Source organism: Bubalus bubalis, chromosome 12 (genome assembly GCF_019923935.1).
Source record: "Bubalus bubalis isolate 160015118507 breed Murrah chromosome 12, NDDB_SH_1, whole genome shotgun sequence".
In the NCBI taxonomy this organism is placed as follows: domain Eukaryota; kingdom Metazoa; phylum Chordata; class Mammalia; order Artiodactyla; family Bovidae; genus Bubalus; species Bubalus bubalis.
Window position 1 is genome coordinate 104,002,507 of NC_059168.1, and position 20,302 is coordinate 104,022,808.

Consider the following 20,302-nt stretch of genomic DNA (forward strand, 5'->3'; position numbering starts at 1 on the left):
AGATTCTCAGAGAGGGGCTGGCCCCCCGTCAGATTGTCAGGGTACCAGCCCGAGCCAGGTCCTGGAGACCAGAGACGGGGGCAACCTCCCATTCTCTCCAGCCGTGTCACCTCAAACACCTGCCCTCGCCTCCTTGCTTTATAATAAAACCTGACACCTGCTGAGCACCCGATGTGCTCTAGACTCTGAGTGACCCTTACCACCCCGAGGTGGGGCCTGTCTGGTCACGTCTCTGCAGCAGCAGAACCCAACATTCTCCAGGCTGTACACCCAGCCCAGGACCTGCACCAGCAGCCTCCAGTGCTGCCAGGGGTGGCTATATGCCCAAGCGTGTGAGCAGGATAAGGGGGAGTGCTGTGTCAGCTTCTGTGTCTGCTCAAGGCCTTGATGGCAGGAGCTCTAGCAGCCACCTTGGACCATGAGCTAACTATGAAGAGGGAAGTATATGCTGAAGATGAGAGGAGTCTGGGGGTAGGGAGGGGGTGGGGGCACCAAGCCACCCTGCATCACTGCCTCTAGACTCCATCCCCATAAGGGAAGAATAGGTCTAGGCTGCACTATTCTGACTTTCTCTGGTCACAGGCCACAGTTACCCTCCGGAGAAACTGTGTTTTATCTCCAACATGTATATATAAAGAAACAGGTTCAGGAGGTGACGGGCACGCCCAAGTAGCAGGGCTGGGGTTTGAACCCCATCCAGAGGAAGAGATGGCCGCCTCTGAGAGCTGCTGGAGGGGTCACAGGACGCTGCACAGGAAACCTGTGACCTGGGCCAGCCTGGAGACACCTGGTTGGTGGCCCAGGATCATTATCCCTCCAGACCCCCAGCCTGTGCCTGAGGCCGTCACCCCAAGGCCCGCGTCTGACCCAGGCCACCACCCCTGGGCTGACAGTATCCAGATGGGTAGAACCTTCTGCACACAGACAGAAGAATCCAACCACGCCCTCCTCCCCAGCACAAAAGGCCAGCCACTCGTGCAGAAAAGAACTCAGGTTTATTTGCAGTAGAAACCGTGGTCTGAAAAAACCTATTGGCAAATGTACAGTCTGTGTTCTGTTTGGGGTCACCGCCAGCTGCAGGACCCTCAGACCCCTGACCTGCATGCATCGGGCTCCTAAGGGTTCACAGCTAATCTCGGGTCCCAGCTCCGAAGCCCCCCCAGAGGCGGTCCGTGTCGTGCTGAAACTACCCGCATCCCAGCCTGCATCCAGTCCTCTCCCTTCCTGCTGCCAGCAGTGCGAAAACTAACCCAACTGAGACGAGTCTCCAGACAAACAAAACCAAAGCAGAACAGTCACGAGAGCCGGGCTTCCACGCGGGGTTCTCCGAGAGCCGGGCTTCCGCGCGGGGTTCTCTGAGAGCCAGGCTTCCACGTAGGGTTCTCTGAGAGCCGGGCTTCCACGCAGGGTTCTCTGAGAGCCAGGCTTCCATGTAGGGTTCTCTCAGTGTCCTTTGTTGCCACCAAGCCCTGTTTCACAATGACCTCCAAATATACATTACTTTCTGCTATTATAAAATCTCTTCCTTATTATTCACAGATATATAATGGGAGCTTTGGAGGAAATAATTACAAACTTTTTTTCCCCCTCTCTTAAAAAGAAAACAAGCCAAACCAAAAAAAAAGAGACAAAACAAAACAAAACCCCAACAACAGTAACGAAAACCAAAACCTTTCCAACAACTGTAAACACGACGAGGGCAGCTGGTCTCCTCCCCTCCCATCGTGGCTGGCGGCTGGGCCAGCTGAGCAGAGGCCACGTGCAAAGTGCTGGGTGCGCCCTGATGGCAAGTTTCGGGTCTGCTTTCTCCGTGAAAAACTCTTCCTCCCCACCTCTCCCTTGCCCACCACCCCAAACGTGATCCTGTCACCCTCACTCCCCAAGCCTCTGCTGCCTGCCTTCCGCCTCCTGCTTGCTGCACGCCCTCTGAGACCCCTCCCCACCTCCTCCCCAAGCCAGAAGGCTGCTGTGCCAGCCAAGCCTGGAGATTATGAGGCTGACCTCCGAGGAGCCCCAGGGTGCTGCGTGGCCACCAGCACCCACCCCAGCAGGGCCCAGCCTTGGCAATGGCCGACCTTGTGCAGCTGAGCCCTGGGAAAGGGGGACCCACGAGGCCCAGGTTGCAGCAGCAGCTTTGGCACAGAGCTGGGAGGAGACAGTGTTGCTGGGACTCATGCAACATCCAGGCTGAGAGAATGGGGGCTGGCCAAGCCAGCCAGAGGTCAAGGGCCAGGAGGAGTGAGGAGGGGGAAGTCCAGGGGGTGGAGTCACCCCCAAGAGCACTTATTCAGGGCTGGCCACAGGCCCCGTTTCACAGGCTGCAGGAGTCTTGGAAGATTTGCCAAGGGCTAGAACCAACATCTGTGCAAAGGCTGGGCAGACTCTCAGTGGCCACCTGGCAGGATGTGGGAGACGCAGCAGGCCCCCCCGCCTGCTCGGGGGCAGTGGGGGGCGGGCTGGGGCATCCTTCTGGAGAGGAGTGTGAGCAGCAGACACCGAGCGAGCAGCAAACTCCGTTTGCTTCCTGCCCTCATCAGCATTTATAAACCATGTACCCACCGGCAGCAGGACAGGACAGACACACACCAAGGACTCTGGGCAGAGACAGTACCTGTGACTGGGGAGCAGGGCTGGCAGCTTCATCGTTCCTAAGGCTCCCGGCTGAGACGGGGGCCTCCCCGGGGGTCTCTGCATGCCCCTGGTGCAGAGGGACAGTGGGAGCCCGAGGGGCTGCACAGGCCCTGGTGATGCCCCCTTCTGTCCCCAGGCACAGCGGCCTGCTCTGGGCCCTTCTGCTTCTCAAGGCCTGAAGCCTCCCCCTGGGAGCAGCGGGATGCAGGAGGGCTGAGGGTCCAGAGGCCAAATGGAAGGGGCCAGGGGAAGGTCCCCTCCGCAGAGCCCAGCCCTCCCTGGATGGCACCTGCTTTTCAAACCCAGGCTCCTGAAGGCCATCTTGACAGGACAGGGGCAAGGTGAGCTCTGGCCTCAGCTGTCACCCAGAACCCGGCTCAGGATGCCACCCATGGGCACTCCCTCTCCTTGGCACCCAGGGCTGGCCCAGATTTCCTTTATGTACAAGCAGCATACCCAGGACAGGCCACCAAGGGCAGACTGACGGCAGGACAGATCACATGTAGGTTCTGAACCCCCTCCCCATCCCCATGGGCTGTTGAAGACTGGAAGGTTGGCGGGCATTTCCCCTCTGAGTTGCAGAGCTAGAGACAGACTTCATCACTGGAGCAACTCGTCCAAGAAAATCCGCGAGTCCTGTCCGTGATCTTGCTGTCACTGGACGCCCTCTTCTTCTACATACGTTGAAGGAAACCAGCCGACCTGAAAACAATGTCAGACTCATGTAAGTGTTTGTGTGAAGAAAGTGAAAGTCGCTCAGTCATGTCCGACTCTTTGCGACCCCATGGACTATACAGTTCATGGAATTCTCCAGGTCAGAATACTGGAGTGGGTGGCCTTTCCCTTCTCCAGGGGATCTTCCCAACTCAGGGATCGAACACAGGTCTCCTGCATTGCAGGTGGATACTTTACCAGCTGAGCCACAAGGGAAACCCAAGAGTACTGAAGTGGGTTTCTTATCCCTTCTCCAGCGGATCTTCCTGACCCAGGAACTGAACCAGGGTCTCCTGAATCACAGGTGGATTCTTTACCAACTGAGCAGTCAGGGAAGCTATCGGGAACTGTGTGTGAAGGATGAGGGTGAGTGGAGGCTTGTGGAGTTGGGGGATTCTTTAAAAGGCTGCTGTTCTAAGGCAGGCCTGTCCTGAGACAGGCCCTGGAGAAGAGGAAAAAACCTAGCAGAGCCAAGGCCCAGGGGTAGCGATGACCCTGGAATGCACCAGCCCCAAGCAGCTCCAGACAGCCTGCCCACCAGCAAACTGCTAGCAACAACAAAAAGTTAAACCCTCTCCAGAGGAAAACAGCATCCATCCAGAGCCTCTGCAGTGCTTTATGCACAAGCTTGGCATTTAATCAGGCCCAAGTGACAGAAACTCGATAAAACACAGACAGCAGAAGCAAATCTACAGGGAATCCAGACACTGGGGTCATCCGTTAGGAAATGTAAGTAACCCCCACTTGTCTGCTTCAGAAAACTGATGAAAAAGCAGAAAATCTTACCAGAGAACTGAAATCAGAAATCAAATAGAAATCCCAGAACTGAAAACATAATGATTAAAATAAAGAGCAGAAGAGACAAAACAGAAGACACTGGAGGGTCAGGCAACAAAAAGGAACGAGATGGGAAACCAGGGAAATGGACGAAAACCACAGGAGACCACGCGAGTCACACACGGGCCACGGGGGCTGGCATGCTGCGGGCCACGGGGTCGCAGAGTCAGACGCGGCTCAGGGACCAAACAACAGCACGGAGGGAAAGACTTGCGAGCAGAGCCCCAGAAAGAGAAGAGAGAAAATGGAGCAGACACAATAGCTGAGGAAACTTCCAAAACCGATGAAGAACGTAAAGCCACACATTCGGAAAGCTCCGCAAATCTCAGAGTAAATACAGGGAAAAAAAAAAAAAAAACACCCATAGGCACATTCTGGTAAAACTGATGAAAAGCAAAGATTTTTTTTTTCCCCACGTGGAGCCCCGTTTCTTGCAAAGGAACCACCGTAAGAATGTTGACGGACTTTTATACAGAAATGATGGCAGACTGGGGGCGATGGAAAGACATCCTCAAAGTGCGGAAATAAAAGAGCTGCCAGCCTAGAATTCTAGTTCCAGTAAAAGTACTCTGCAAAAATGAACTCCATACAATGGCTCACATAAAGGAAGCAGGTCTTGGTGGACAGATGACTGATTTTTGGGGCAAGGGGCGGGAACGACCAAGTAGAGAAGTGAAAGCCTTTTCTTTCAGTAGAATGCCCACCAAGAAGTGTCAAAGAAAAGATAGAAAATCACTATTTTCTACCACGATAGAAATAACTGAATAGGCAAAATTAATCAATGAATGATAAAACCAGTAGGTGAAAGTCTGATGAGGAATAGGCTATTTATCTGATTTCAAAGTATTATCCTGCATATTACTTATTAATTACAGCTCATTTATAGTGCAGAAACTCAGCAGATATCACTGAACCAAGTCATCAAGTGAAGGCCCAGGTGTGTGCTTATGAAGCTCCAGGCGCCTCTCAACACTTTGAGAGCCAGTGGTCCCAGCCCTCTAGGTCAACTGCCTAGAACTCAGTGGCCTCATACTTCTGAAGGGCTGTCAGATGGAAACAAGGTCAGACCCAGGGGTCTCCAAGGGCAGACAACATGCCAGGTGAAGGCAGACCAGTTTTCTCCGCCTGGCAAGGGAACGGTGAGTGACGGGAGCCAAGTCTGGCCACATCTATGGGCAGCTGCAGCCCCCTAAAAGCTGGACGTTTCCGAATCAGTGGTTTGTGGAGCTCAGGTACCCTGTTGGGTGAATGCCAATGGAACCGTTCAAAGCCAGGGAGGCCAGACAGGGTACCGGGATAAGGAGCCATGGGTCTGAGTCGCAGGCTGGGTGGGGACACTATGCGTCGCTTCCCATATCAAGGTGTAAACGGAGTCTTAAGGAATGGCAGGAACCCAGTGATGGCACCCAGGCTCTGCTCTCAGTCCCGAGGCAACCTGCCTGCAAAGAGGGTCGGGCACAAGCAAGTGACTTGAAGACTGCACCCAACATCTGTCTCTGCCTTCACCACGATGGACCCCAGAATAGGGCTGAGTACGGACACAGGGTCAGAGCAGCCGGGGTCCAGATCTGAGCCAGGAAGTCACTTCCTCACAACCTGACCCCAGCTCGCGGAGCCTGTGGACACTAAGTCTTCCGGGCGAGGTCAGAGGGCACAGGGTTGGGCAGGGTGGTGCTTGGTGTCAGCCTGAGCCCTGCCTCCCCAAGCCCCAGAGTGAGCTGGGGTCTCCGACTGGGGCCAGGGGCCAGGCCGACCCACTCACCCGGCCGTTGGTCTCGCCCTTCCACCAGCCCTGGTCCCCGCCGATGCGGCTGTATATCTTCACCACGTCACCTTCCCGCAGCGAGAGCTCCCGCAGGTCGCGGGCGGCAAAGTTGTACCTGGCCACGGCCGTGCCGATGACACGGGGTGTGAACACTGCTGGGGGAGATGGGTGGCGTCACACGGTGACATCGGGGCCTCCAGGGTGGGGGTCCTCAGACTGAGCTGGGTCTCTCCCCCGGGGCCCGGCCTTGTGCCCACAGAGGAGGCTGTCAAGCACAAAGACACCAGAAGGACAGACCAGGCTCCAATCCCAGGGCCCCTCAGTCCTCTGGGGGTGCCCAGGCTGCAGGCATGTGGGCCATGTGAGCTGCTCCGGGCTGGAGCCAGAGCTTCACCACCCGCGCTGGGGGCCATCACAGCTCTCTGAGGGCCTTCCCACGTGCCCAGAGTCTGGGCAACACATGAGTGGACTGCAGGGTGACCGCTGCCCAGCCCCAGCTGTCACCCTGACAAGGGCCTGGAAGTGGACCCCAGGGCACTGGTGTCCAACCCCAAACCAAACTGGAAACCGGACTGGACCAGCGTGGCCCGGGACCTGGGAGTCCTGATGGACAGGTGGCAATGGACACGATGATGGGGGGTGTTGCATGAACAGCTGCTGGGTGGGCTCTGCCTCTGGCAGCAGCGGGCTGAGCGGTCAGGGCCAGTCAAGACTGTCCCTCTGCACCGAGTCCCACAAGTCCTTGTTACTGCTGCCGAGCGGGGCCCACCCTGGTCTGCTCCCACCTCCCTCAAGGGGCCGCTGGGCCATTTGCTGCTCTCAGAGGCCAAGCTCCCGGGAAGCAGTAGGGGCAGTGGCTGATGAGCTGGGGAGGGGTCACGGGGTGAGCGATTCAAAGGCGAGGGCAGGGCCGAGCCCAACAGTATCCACAGGAGCTGCAGCAGCCCCCCTCCCACCCCCGCCAGCATCCAGCTCGCCTGCCCCGCCCCGCCCCGGCTGCAGTGGCTGTGGACACGGTCAGGCTGGGGCTGTGGGTCGGCTGGTGGCAGGCCGGGCCCCCCATGCCCCCGAGCAGCAGCGGTACCTGACCAGAAAGGCGTGGAAGAGCCCTGAGAAGCAAGGCCGAGGCCCTGAGGACTGAGAAAAGAAAAGTTGTAGGAAGCGCAGGAAGCTGCAAAGAGGCGAGAGAGAAGGTGAAAAGGGGAGCTGGGGGCATCCACACGCAGTCACAGGCAGCAGGGATTGGGGGGGGCCTGCCCAGGGCGCCATGAGGGCAGCTGGAGCCTTGAGGCCCACCTGGGCATGGACACAGCTGCCCTAGCCCCGCCCCCAGCACCTTGTCCTGGACCACCTCCTCCCAGCGGGCAGGCTGGAGCAGGGATGCAGGAAAGGACATGTGCAGAGATCCCAGCCTCATGCCTGCACTCAGGAGGCGCTCGCTGAAGGGCCCAGCCCCGCACTGAGCTCAGGAGGTGCTCACTGAAGGCCTGGCTTCCTCTCTGGCCTGCTCTGCCCGGAGTGGGGGGCCCTGTGGTTCTACGAACCCCTGCAGCGGGACGAAGCAGGGTGGCTCCAAGACGGAGCCCCGGGCCCACCTTGCCTGTCTCTCCAGCTGGGCCCCGTCTGTGCCAGGCAGCCCCATCCCCAAGTCGAGGTCCCAGCTCTGGCTCCCTGGCAGCCAGGGTCCCTGGGAGGTGGCGGGAGAGGGGGCTGGGGCACAGGGATGGATCTGGGGACAGAAGGGACCTGCCCTGGCTCCCTCCCCATGCTGACCTCCAGACAGAGGCACCAAGGTTTGGAGCAGTTGGAGTTTGGAGGATTCAGAGCTGGCACTCCCGACCGGTCACACGGGGCTGCCCGGGCACCCTGGCTAGGCACGGTGCTGGTGAAGAGCTGGGGGACCTGGGCCACCCCTCCCAGGGGCGGGAATCGGGAAGGGGCTCGGGCCTAGGTCAGGGAGGTCCACCGGAAGCCTTCCTGGAGGGGGCGTTACCTGGAGACCGGCTGGAGGCCCTGGAGGCTGTGCGTTCCCAGGCCTTGTACGGGTACTTGAGCGTGGTGTCCAGCTGCTTGAAGCTCTCCTTGAGCGAGTGGCACTGGTAGTACTCCACCAGCTCCTGCAGGACGTACACGGCACTGCTGCCTCCGCCTCCAGGCAGTCCTCCCGGGCGCCCCGCCCCGCCTCTGCCCCGGCCTCAGGTCCTCGACTCAGGAACTACTCCTCCTCCTAGCCGCCCCCGACCTCAGCTCCCAGACAGGGGGCGGGGCGCAGTCAGTATGGCAAAGACTTTTGATCCTGCAATTTCTCTCCCAAACATTTCTAAAGGAAGAGCCGCGGGAAGAAGGCCAGGATGGATGGCCACAGACACGCCCTGCAACATGCTTCACAACAGGAAAAAATCAGAAACCCCCAACCACCCAACAGCAGGGAAGTGCTTCTAGAATGCACAGCGTATCCACGTGACTGAGTGCCGTGCAGCTACGGCAGGGCTGGAAGAGAGAGGGCCGTCCCCCTGGTGAGTGTTCACTGTGCCCACAGGTAAACTAAGGTTGGGTCCCGTGTGAACAGTGGCATCGTCTGGAAAAGGAGCCCATAAGCCACGCCTGGGCTCCACTCCAGGCTGGGGGGACTCACCCTGAAACAAGAACGTCAGGGTTGGGGGCACGTTGTGGGCACTTTCCCTTTTACCGTGTGCTTTCCTGCAGCCACAGTGGGACATCTGAGAGCCCACGTGCTCGGGTTAGACAGTCTCCACACACGCAACACGTGTGATTGAGCAAAGAAACACTGGGTCTAACTTTAAATCATCTTAAGGAGGGCTGATCATGTATTCATGGCTTTCCGGCTAGGCCGGGACAGCTCTGGGCGAGGCGGGGGCAGGCACCAGAAGCCCCATGTGCATGAGTCCAGCCGGCAACCAGACTTGGATGCAGCCTCCCTGGGCCTCGGTTTCTGGCTCCTGCAGAGGCTTGGCGTGAACGGGCTGTGGGAGGCTGGTGACCCTGCTGGCCACCTCAGGGTTTGGGGGACAGAGGTCCTGACCTGGGAGCTGCCTTACCGGTCCCAAGGTGCCTTACAGACCAGCTTTCCTGGATCTTTCTCACACTGGAAGGACCCCCCGACCCTACCGTAGAAGAGCGGCCCCTAGCCCAGCGGTGGGGGACACTTGCTGGGCCTTCCCCACTGGGAGCCTGGCCTGCAGGAGGGGCTGTGGGGGGCCGCTCCTCCCCGGGGTGGCCTCAGTGGGAGACCTGGGCCCTCCTCCCACCTTCGGGGACAGGCCGGTGGGAGCTCCCCAGGACCACGTACCAAGAGGCTCTCAAATTTCTTGGCTTCTGTGATGTGGACCCAGCTGTCTTTCTCCACCACCTTAATGTGCTTCACCTCATCGTTGAACCTAGGCCAAGCACACAGGCGTGGTGGTCACTGCAGGCCGCGCGGCCCCAGCCCCGCAGGGCTCCGGGCTCACTGCGCGTGTGCTGGAGCAAAGACCTGGGCCCCCGGCCCACACCTCCTGCTCGTCGCTGCTCCCTCTCGGCCCTCTCCCCCGCCCCAGCCTGGGCCTGCCTCCGACTGTCTGCCCATCCATCCACCAGGCCACCTGGTCTGTCTGAAGCCCAAACTCCCGGGTCAGCCAAGGCCTCGGGCCCCAGAGCCCCACACCCGTCCTCCCCGCAGCCCCGTGGAGACGTCCATCCCAGATGCTGCTTGCTGTCTGCACTGGGGACGTCCCCCTCCCCGCGACCCCCTCCCTGCCTGCCCCCGCCCCAGCCCTGAGGCTTCTGCTGACCTCAGCCTGTGAGGTCCGAGGGGCGCGGCCTCACCCCAGCTGTGCCACTGCCTCCTAAGACTCTCCTCCTCCTTACCCTCGCCCCTGGAGGGGTTCTTCCTCAGACACACCAAGCACAGGCCCTCAAGGCCCCGGCATGGGCTGCACCCTCAGCCCGGAATGCTCAGCATCCTGCCACCCTCAGGACTCTGCCTCGTGTCCCAGATCTCAACTCAAATGTGGCCTCAAAGGAGAGCTCGTACCCCTTCCCTTCCAAATACCACCCCGCCCCTTGCCAGCGGACTCCAAAGCCAAAGACATCATGAGTACAGAAAACCACACCCCAACATCCTCTAGGACAACAGAGGCACAAATCCTCAACAGACCATCATTAGAGTGACTCTCTCTCCATGCACACCTATACACACCGACATATGAGAGGGACTTTACACCACGGATAAATGCAACATTCCAGGAATGCAAGGTTGGCTTACCATCTGGAAACCAGTGAATGGAATAAAGAGCTGTTAAGTAAGCGTACGCAAGCTGGCCAGCCTCCTCCCCAGTGGGGCCTTGTGGAACAGCCCCAACCCTGCTTCTCCTGGATTCAAAGTGAGTGAGTGTGCTCACCTCCCCCCTGCCAAGCTCCTTGGACAAGGCCCTCTGAGCCCCACTCCAGAGCCCTGCGGGCCCGGCACCCAGAAGGTGTGCCATGAATTCCCATCAGGTGAGGGACACCTCTGCCGCGGACCTGCCATCAAGCCTCATGCTCCTCTGCTCTCCTGGGGCCCTGCCAAGACTGCTGCTGTGGGAGGCCCCACCCACACTGGGCCACACACCTCACCAAGCCCCATCACCCATGGCAGGTACAGCTGACCTCTGCTCGAGAGCAGTCCCATGTGCCAGGTGGCCCAGGGCATGTCCAGCTGGAGGTCACTGGACAGCTGTCGCTTTCAGTGAACATTTTCAGGCGTCCTCTGGTTTTTGCATTTTAGAAAAACCAGTGCGTTGTTTTCAGGCCCAAACATTTGTGGGGCCTCTTAGAAAGGCCGTGGGGACCGAGGCAGGTTGTCCACTTGGGTGAGGGGTCTCATCTTCAGTTTCAACTCCTCCTGGTTCCCCAGATCCTGACCTGCAGCACTTCCACCTGGAGGTCCCCCAGGAGCCATTCTGTACAGTGGGACCCTGCCCTGGATGACCAGGGAATGACCACCTGCAGACCCCTCAGTAATGTGGGGGGGAAGGGGGAGGTTCACACACGTGCACACATTCACACACGCACACACGTTCACACATGTGCACACATGTTCTCATGACATACGTACACACACGTTCTCACGACACACACACTCGCACATGCTCACACATGTGCACACGTGCACCCACGCACACACATTCACACATGTGCACGCGCACGCACACGCTCACATGTGCACACACGTTCACACAACACACATGTGCACATACATGTGTGCACACATTCAGCACTCACACACATTCACATGCGCTCACACACGTTCACACATGTACACACACGTGCGCACATGCATGCTGGCCAGTGGCAAGTGCTCAGGTCATCACTGGCCCCCACTGCTGGGGCACCCATGCCCTCAGCCCCCACTGGGCCCAGATGTAGAGGAGGCTGCTGTAGATAGAGCGGAGAGCAAAAGCTGAAACGGAAGAATGGGAGTGGGCTGTGTCTTCAGGACCTGGGTGTGGCCCCGCTGAGCTTGGTTCTTGTCTGCCCCTAACAGCCAGAGGCGCTCCTGCCTCCTACAGAAAGGGCCTCACTGCTCCCTCATGTCGACGTCTGTTACTCACTTGATACCAGACTTCTGTTACTCACTCGAAGCACCCAGTGGCCCTGCCATGGACCTCCCCCACCCCCCGCCCCAGCACCCACCCAGCAGACCCGAGGAGGGCTTCCCTGGACACAGACCACCCTGCTCGGGGCTCCTGACCCCGCTGAGGTCACAGCAAACCGGAGCCGTCTATTCACTGGCCCGAGACGCTGGTCCAGGGTGGGTCCTGTGCCAGTGGCGACCAGCCACCAGCCGGCTTCTGTCCTTTGAAGAGGAGACAGGAGACCCAGGAGGGGGCAGCTTCGGGGCAGGGGGATCCCAGCCCAAGGCCGTGGGCTGAAGCCTTTCATGCCTAAAGTGCGCAGTGTGGGCGGCACGTCCCAAGGCCACACCCAGCAAGCCCAGGATCTGGTGGGGATGTGGACGCCCCAATTCAGAACGGCACCGGGGCAGGGGTCTGCCTGACCCCCAGGCTCCACGTACTTGATACTTATGGCAAAGCGCTCGGCCTCCGCCGGCCGCTCCCTGATTAGGTAGGTCCCGCTGGCGTGGGGTTTGAGCAGGTTGTCGGTCTGCTGCCTCTCCATATTTCCGGCAAACCTGGAGCAGAGGGGGAGACGGAGCCGCGTGTCACACGGCCTGAAGGACAACCAGCCGGCCTCTAACTCACTGCTTAAGGGCCTACTGGGAAGCGAGGCCACGCCCCCAGGAGGCGGGGCGAGGGGTGGGCGGGGCCCAGAGGAGACGGGGGCGGGGCATCTGCGCGCCAGCGCACAGGGTCGAGAAAAGGGCCCAGACCCAGCCAGTCCACCCGGGTCTCACCCTCCAGAACCCAGGGTCTGCAAGAGGCATTCAGGGAAAAGGCATTAGATCAAAATGTCCTTTCCAAATTCTTACTGTTTAGGAAGAAGAAAAAAACACCAACTGCTCACGTAGGGTCTTGTTTTGTGTTCTAACCCTTTGTGTCTGGAAGCTTTTCTCTCCATCTCTATGAAAATGAAGCCCACCCACAGCCCGTCTCTTCTCCAGAACAAAGCCTGACCCCATTCGCACCTCCCTGTAGGGCTGAGTTGGGACTTCTGTAAATGGATTCATTAGAAAACTGAAGTTCTGTGCATCAAGTGAAGAATCACAGGCAAGTCCTCCACCCTCCACATTCAAATGCAGTGAATAGTGCACTAGAGGGAACAGACCCTGGGGTCTCAGAGACACGGGTGTGGCGGCTGAGCCCCAGTCCCAGGCAGCGGGTGAGCCTGCAGACGGGGTGATAAAGCTAGACCCTAGGCCGACCTGCATTTGAGACTCACGCCTCCCACATCCACACTCACATTTATTCATCAAACAGCCCCACCTCTCTCATCAAGCACTGTGTGAGCAAATACAGTGATAACTTTTGGCCTTAAATACATGGCTCAGATGGTAAAGAATCTGCCTGCAATACAGGAGACCTGGTTTGATCCCTGGGTCAGGAAGATCCCCTGGAGAGGGAAATGGCAACCCACTCCAGTCTTCTTGCCTGGAGAGTCCATGGACAGAGGAGCCTGGCGGGTTACGGTCCATGAGGTCACTAAGAGTCGGACACAACTGCGCGACTAACACTTTCACAACTCCTTTTCTATATTTTATACTCAAGTAAGATCTCATTTAAAAAAGGTTTCCTTCTCCTAAATGTTCTAACCTGATGATCTATCTGTTTGTTACAGGGAAACAGCTGCCTGGGGTAGAGAACATTCTCCCTGTTTCCCAGCAACTCACAGCTGAGAAGGGGAGAAGAGGCCGCGTGCAGCTGGGCTCAGCCACCCTGGAGACACAGGGGGTAGCCAGGGACCACATGCCTCCAGCACAAAGGGACCCCGCTGACCCACTCACCAGGGGTACGCTGTGTAGTCCATCTCCCGGGACAGCGGCCGGCTGATGGGTGGCTGGCAGGAGAGAATGCTGGGGTCAGTGTCTCCCTGGGGACTGTCCACAGCGTGGGGACCAGTGGTTTCCTGTCACCGGTGAGCTGGGGGGCCCAGCCCTGGCTCCCAGCACGTCTGTGGACTCTCACCCAGAGCCACTGGCCTGGGAGGTGCCGGGACGCACCGTCTCTAGGCAGGTGCTCGGTGGGTTTGACTGAATGAATGAACGTATAGCACTCAACGACCAGTGCACTGTTAGGAGGAAGAGAGCAACCCAAAGGCTGCTGGGACTTCTCAGCGGTGGACAGGAGCACACCCTACCCTCCTGTTCTCTGTGCAGACGGCTGCAGCCCGTGGGTGGGCACGGGGACGGCAGTAGTGTCTGCAGGCAGAGGGCTGCGTCTGCAGGTGAACCGTGCCGCTCTGCAGACCCCACGCTGTGTCCTCGCTGGCCAGAGCCCTCCCCCCGGGCCCCCGCACCGGACCACAGGATGGGTAAAAACGCCAGACTACCTGTCCCCACCCCACCCCAGTCACCATGCCGATGGGGAAACAGGCCCAGGGCCAGGAAGTGCCTCCCGCAACACACACAGGCCACTCAGTGAGTTAGCGACATTTTCTTCTTCTGCTGTCTGGTCCCCTTGCCCTGTCAGCAAGGCATGTCCAAAAATGCTTTCTCCTTCACCGGGGCAATGGCCTGCGCGGAAGCAGCAGGCTGGGCAGTGCGGCCGGAGGCCAGGCAGGGCCCGGTGGGTGCACCAGGACTCCCAGGAGCCTTGCACCTGCCTCCTGCCACTTTGGGAGAAGTTTCATTCTCTCAGTTTTAGCTGTCTTTTCCTGGGTGAATGGGGGTGCTGCCATTCATTCAAGGCTGACAGCGAGATGCCTTTTGTAACACAGCAGGATCTTCTCCACAGCACTCAAATGAAAGAAATGCCATATTACCTCTTTTCTAAATAACACAATCCCTAGCTCTGCATCTCTATGTTTGAGGGAGAAGACCTATGAAGGCCCTAAAAGCTGAAGACAGGCAGCTGGTCTCTGGTCCATGATGCCTGCTACAGAGATGCCCATTTTAGTGTTTTTAAAGCCAGCCATGTCTTCCCACCAGGAGGGCACCCCTGCCTCTTAGACTCCCGTCCCAGCTCTGAGGCCAGCTTGCGATGGCCTGAACATGCCCAGGGTGTCCTGAGTGAGAAGGATGTTCTCGGCACTCATGGCACCCTGGCCCCACGCTCCAGAAGCTTCCGTGAAAAGTACTCACCCTTCCATCCACAGGACAGGGCTTCACAGACGAGCTGGGGAAGTAGCCTGACTTCCTGGTCTGCACCAGCCGACCCTGGGAGTGGACAGAGGGTCAGGGTGTACGGGGCCTGGCTTGGCTAGTTTTGGGGGAGGCAGGGAGTTATCCCAAGGAGGATGAGGGGAGTCCCTGAGAAGCCTGTCACAGCATCACCTGTTGTCACCGGAGCTGAACTCAGAGCCGTTCTGGGCAGGAAGGTGAAGTGCGGGGCACCCCACTTCCCAGACAAAGACACTGAGGCCCCAGAGAAGGGATAAAACTCTCTCTCCTGGAAGCCGTCTCCTCTTATCCACACCGGCCCTTCCCAAGCCGTCAGGGGATCACGGACCTGGGGTCGGGGGTTCACTCTCCCCACTCTCTCCCAAGGTCTCCCCAGCAGCCCCCACCTTCCCATCAGCCAAGTGTCTCTGCAGGGCCACTCAGACCTCACGGCCCTGGGGACACCGGGGAGAGGAGGGGCACTGGGTGGCTGGGTCAGCGTGGGGGAGACCGGACCGCAGCCCCTGAGTCAGCTCGCGAATCTGCAGTTACATGAGACACAGCCTCGTGCAGCGAGTCCGTGAGTAAGAATGCAGGGACAAGCACCGCACACAGTGACGAGGCCGCCGGTAACAGGACTCGGACGCTGACGAACACGTGTGCTAGCGTCAGTTCTAAGCAGGTCACTGCGGTCCCCGGGCTGGGTAAGTGCCCTGGGTCCCTGGGGCGCTGTGTGGACCCCCGGGGACAGGGCTTAGGAGAGGAGCAGCGCTAGCCACCCAACTCCCCTTCTCAGGCCCCCTACCCGGAACAGCAGGATTCTCGGCCCAGAACCACAGACCATCACGGGGACCTGTGTCTTCTGGGGGATGGCTGTGCAGGGCCTCGGACATGCTGTCCCCCCAGCGCTGGGCACGGTGGCGCTGGCCGGGACTGGGGCGGGCTGGGAAGCAGGGTGGGAGAGGCGTGGTCTGTGCGTACAGGACACAGCCCAGGCAGGAGGCCGCGGGGAAACGGCTCGGATGACGACGGTCTCTCTGGCTAGGGGACACTGCTCCCCTTGTCATGTCAAAGCAGACACCCTGACACCCAGGCCCCGCAAACAGCCATTTTCTCTCTGATGGTCTAGCACCCCAAACCCACCCCTGCCTGGAAACGCAGCACTCTGCACTTCTGCCCTGGGGAGTGAGGAGGGGGCAGCTGGGGGCGAGATCCTCCCGGGACCCACCTCCCACCACTGAGACTCGGGGTCGCCTCTCAGCAGCTCGATCACATCGCCCGTCTGGAAGGTCAGCGCCGGCTTCGTGGGGGGAGCGGGGTTGCCATGGTAATTCTGCACGGCCACCATCTTGGGACCTGCGGAGGACAGGGCCGGAGAGGCCTGGCTTCGTGACTTTGTCCCAAGGCACCCTTGGCCTCCCTGGCCTTCTTGGACCTCTTGGGGCTCTTGGAAGTGGACGGGGCCCTGTAGCGTCCCTCCTTGAAATCTTTCCCTAAGACTCGCATGTCTCTTCCTTAAACATCGTAAGTATCAATAAACTATTTATGTGAGGAACAGGCTCAGGGTGTCATTTCCGTAACGGTAACCTGTTTTTAAAGAGCACTTTATGTGTCTTCCTCCAGACACCGTGGGATCTGTGGCGGAGCGCTGCGTGGAGCAGGAGACCACGCATTCCTCCCGTTAGAGACGGGGGCGGGGTCAACGGCCGACCGAGCCACCGGCCGCTCAGGGCTGACACGGGGGCCCGGCTGCATCCCCGAGAACTTGTGGGTCTCTCGAGCCCTGCGCTGACCGGCCCAGCCATACATGGACCGCGTCTGCCAGGTCTGGTTCTGAGAGTGGTGCCCCGGAGGCGGGAACGTGGCTTCTTTGACTGGCTTGTTTGGCTTCTCGTGATTGGCTTGGACTTGGCCTGCAGCTCGGGCTGTGTCAAGCCTGACGCTTTCAGTTCTCCTTTTGCCCAGTTCAGAGCCACCGGGACACGGGGGACGGGAGAAGCTGGGAGCACAGATGTCTGCTCCGCACGGGGCCTGGGCTGAAGGGACCCTGGGCAGGCTGGGCCCTGTCCCCACCCCTGACGCTGTGTCGACAGAAACTAAGACGGCTCCCAGGGGAGGTGGCATGGAGGCGGGAGGGAGATGGGGCCAGAGGGCGCACAGACCCTGGGGGCCTGGAGCTGAGAACTTGGGGCGAAGCCGGCAGCCACCATGGCTAGGCCCAGGGTGACCCCCGACAAGGATGACAGCAGAGAAGGCCCAAGTCCCAGACTCACCTGGCCCCGCTCCAGAGGCGTCCTGTGAGGGCAAGGACAGACGATAGTAAGGACGGAAGGCCGCCCAAGCAAGACACCCCCACCCCCTACATCCAACGAGAGATGTCAAGGCAGGGAGGATGGAGCAGAGGGACACGTCCTGGACACCCACAGGGACTTGTGACAGTTCCCCCGTGGGACCTCCACCCTCCACCTCAGCGCCCCTCCGCAGCCCCGGGACATCTGTCCTCTTCCCCCTCCCATCCCTGACCACTAACTCCCACCTCCTCCAGGAAGCCTGCCCTGACCACCCCACCCGGGGCTTGTCTTCTCTGGCTGGGACAGGTCCCGCTGCACACAATAAATGTGGGGTGTTCGCTCCTCCTGGAGAGCATCTCTGCACCCCACGTAAGAGCCTGTTAAGTGCTGGACTGCATGGCCGGGGAAAGACGTGATGTCCACACCCCATAAGTGAGCTCAGCAACTTCATCTTTGATTAGTTCAAGAGAGGGCACTACATCGAGTCGGGACGGGAGGGAGGTGGGTGGATGCCTGTGGCGGAACCTAGCACCCACGGCCACCAGCAGGACCGCGGGCAGGCGGCACGGGCGGCAGCTGGGCAGGGGGACAAGCTGTCGGGCCAGGAGGCCACGCCCGGACCCGTTTCTGTGTGGTGACCACAATGGAAAAAAAAGGGCCCTCGTAACCAACGGGGCTCTGCGAGCCAGCCTGGCCCCACGGGCCTGAGGGCTGGAATGCTTGGGTCTTTCTGGCTCCGGGCACAGCGTGGCGTGTGGTGCAGGGCAGCGGGAAGGGAACGGTTTGGCGGACTCACCGGGTCTGCAGGAGAACCTGAAACGGAAGCACATGGGGGTCAGAGGGCAAGGGGCCAGGACTGTGGACTGGGGGGCTGTCGCCTCACGACAAGAGCCACTGGGGGCGCCCAAGTGCGCCAGGAGGGGCGCATCAAGGCCCGTGGGCGCAGACAAGGATTATGGACATGCACGGCTGGTGACCATGAAAATCCCTGTTACTTCTAACGACAAATTCTGAGCTCTGGTCACGGGGGGTCCACGGGCGAGCCCCCCATGGCCAACAGGTTTCCTGCACGAACCAACTCTGCTCCCAGGCAGCAGCTCCCCAGCCACTGGGCAGAACCCCGGCCCAAAGGGGAGAGAGCCCCCGTTGACTAGTGACGCCTGCCATAGGCCAGGGACAGGAGGCGAGCTACTCTGTCAGCCCACCCGTTCTCACATACGGGCACTCCAGCTTGTCAGATGGAAGGCAAACATTCTAGAGATTCTTTCCGCTTGCCCTGGGGTGACCCTAGGGGAGGACACAGCGCGGGCTGAGCCCCAGCCATCCATCCAGCTGGGCGGCCAACTCCACCACTGGACAAAGCAAGCGCCAAGCAGCTGACGTGTGGCTGAAGGGCCTTCAACACCACCTCACACTCACGGTCGCAGCCTGCCTTGTGCAGACGCAGGAATCCGACCCTGAAGAGCAGAGGTTAGGGGCGTCAGGCACCGGGCAGGCAGGCAGCTGGTGCCCCCAGGGGAGGATTCCTGGGGAGAGGTGCCCTGGGAGGGGCCGGCATCTCCCTGGGACATCCTGGCCCCGGGGACAGCAGACAGGTAAACCTGCCCGGCCCAGAGGTGGAGCCGAGGAATGTTGCCTGAGACCAGGAGGAAAGATAAGCACATGGGAGGAAAGGAAGCAGCTTGGACTGTGCAGAGGAGAAAAAGCCAGGAGGGGCTGGGGCAGGGCAGAGACACAAGAGAGGGGCCATGCACCTGCCCTTGGGGGGACCAGTTCAGTTCAGTTCAGCCGCTCAGTTGTGTCCGACTCTTTGCGACCCCATGAATCGCAGCATGCCAGGCCTCCCTGTCCATCACCAACTCCTGGAGTTCACTCAGACTCACATCCATCGAGTCAGTGATGCCATCCAGCCATCTCATCCTCTATAGTCCCCTTCTCCTCCTGCCCCCAATCCCTCCCAGCATCAGAGTCTTTTCTAATGAGTCAACTCTTCGCATGAGGTGGCCAGAGTACTGGAGTTTCAGCTTTAGCATCATTCTCTCCAAAGAAATCCCAGGGCTGATCTCCTTCAGAATGGACTGGTTGGATCTCCTTGCAGTCCAAGGGACTCTCAAGAGTCTTCTCCAACACCACAGTTCAAAAGCATCAATTCTTCGGCGCTCAGCCTTCTTCACAGTCCAACCCTCACATCCATACATGACCACGGGAAAAACCATAGCCTTGACTAGACAGATCTTTGTTGGCAAAGTAATGTCTCTGCTTTTCAATATGCTATCTAGGTTGGCCATAACTTTCCTTCCAAGGAGTAAGCGTCTTTTAATTTCATGGCTGCAGTCACCATCTGCAGTGATTTTGGAGCCCAGAAAAATAAAGTCTGACACTGTTTCCACTGTTTCCCCATCTATTTCCCATGAAGTGATGGGACCGGATGCCATGATCTTCGTTTTCTGAATGTTGAGCTTTAAGCGAACTTTTTCACTCTTCTCTTCATCAAGAGCTTTTTAGTTCTTCTTCACTTTCTGCCATAAGGGTGGTGTCATCTGCATATCTGAGGTTATTGATAGTTCTCCCAGCAATCTTGATTTCAGCTTGTGCTTCTTCCAACCCAGCCTTTCTCATGATGTACTCTGCATATAAGTTAAATAAGCAGGGTGATGATATACAGCCTGGACGTACTCCTTTTCCTATTTGGAACCAGTCTGTTGTCCCATGTCCAGTTCTAACTCTTGCTTCCTGACCTGCATACAAATTTCTCAAGAGGCAGATCAGGTGGTCTGGTATTCCCATCTCTTTCAGAATTTTCCACAGTTTCTTGTGATCCACACAGTCAAAGGCTTTGGCAGAGTCAATAAAGCAGAAATAGATGTTTTTCTGCAACTCTCTTGCTTTTCCCATGATCCAGCAGATGTTGGCAATTTGATATCTGGTTCCTCTGCCTTTTCTAAAAGCAGCTTGAACATCAGGAAGTTCACGGTTTGCACATTGCTGAAGTCTGGCTTGGAGAATTTTGAGCATGACTTTACTAACATGTGAGATGAGTACAATTATGCATTAGTTTGAGCATTCTTTGTTTGGCATTGCCTTTCTTTGGGATTGGAATGAAAACTGACCTTTTCCAGTCCTGTGGCCGCTGCTGAGTTTTCCAAATTTGCTGGCATATTGAGTGCAGCACTTTCACAGCATTATCTTTCAGGAATTGAAATAGCTCAACTGGAATTCCATCACCTCCACTAGCTTTGTTCGTAGTGATGCTTTCTAAGGCCCACTGGACTTCACATTCCAGGATGTCTGGCTCTAGGTCAGTGATCA

General features: G+C 58.5%; 1 protein-coding gene across 4 annotated transcripts in view; it reads right to left on the reverse strand.

Moving 5' to 3' along the window:
- Positions 1 to 976: 976 nt before the first annotated feature.
- VAV2 (vav guanine nucleotide exchange factor 2) overlaps positions 977 to 20,302 on the reverse strand; it is a 188,591-nt gene continuing 169,265 nt past the window's right edge. Inside the window, exons 18-28 of one of the 4 annotated variants that reach the window (XM_044926526.2) lie at positions 17,790 to 17,806; positions 16,976 to 16,997; positions 15,931 to 16,058; positions 14,685 to 14,759; positions 13,389 to 13,441; positions 12,003 to 12,119; positions 9,258 to 9,345; positions 7,941 to 8,064; positions 7,032 to 7,118; positions 5,945 to 6,102; positions 977 to 3,333 (exon numbers count right to left, since the gene is read on the reverse strand). In XM_044926526.2, the coding sequence (XP_044782461.2) occupies positions 3,286 to 3,333; positions 5,945 to 6,102; positions 7,032 to 7,118; positions 7,941 to 8,064; positions 9,258 to 9,345; positions 12,003 to 12,119; positions 13,389 to 13,441; positions 14,685 to 14,759; positions 15,931 to 16,058; positions 16,976 to 16,997; positions 17,790 to 17,806 (917 nt within the window). In that variant the 3' untranslated portion in view covers positions 977 to 3,285. The remainder of the gene's footprint in view (positions 3,334 to 5,944; positions 6,103 to 7,031; positions 7,119 to 7,940; positions 8,065 to 9,257; positions 9,346 to 12,002; positions 12,120 to 13,388; positions 13,442 to 14,684; positions 14,760 to 15,930; positions 16,059 to 16,975; positions 16,998 to 17,789; positions 17,807 to 20,302) is intronic. The other 3 variants (XM_044926527.2, XM_044926528.2, XM_044926529.2) reach the window with 3 other exon arrangements.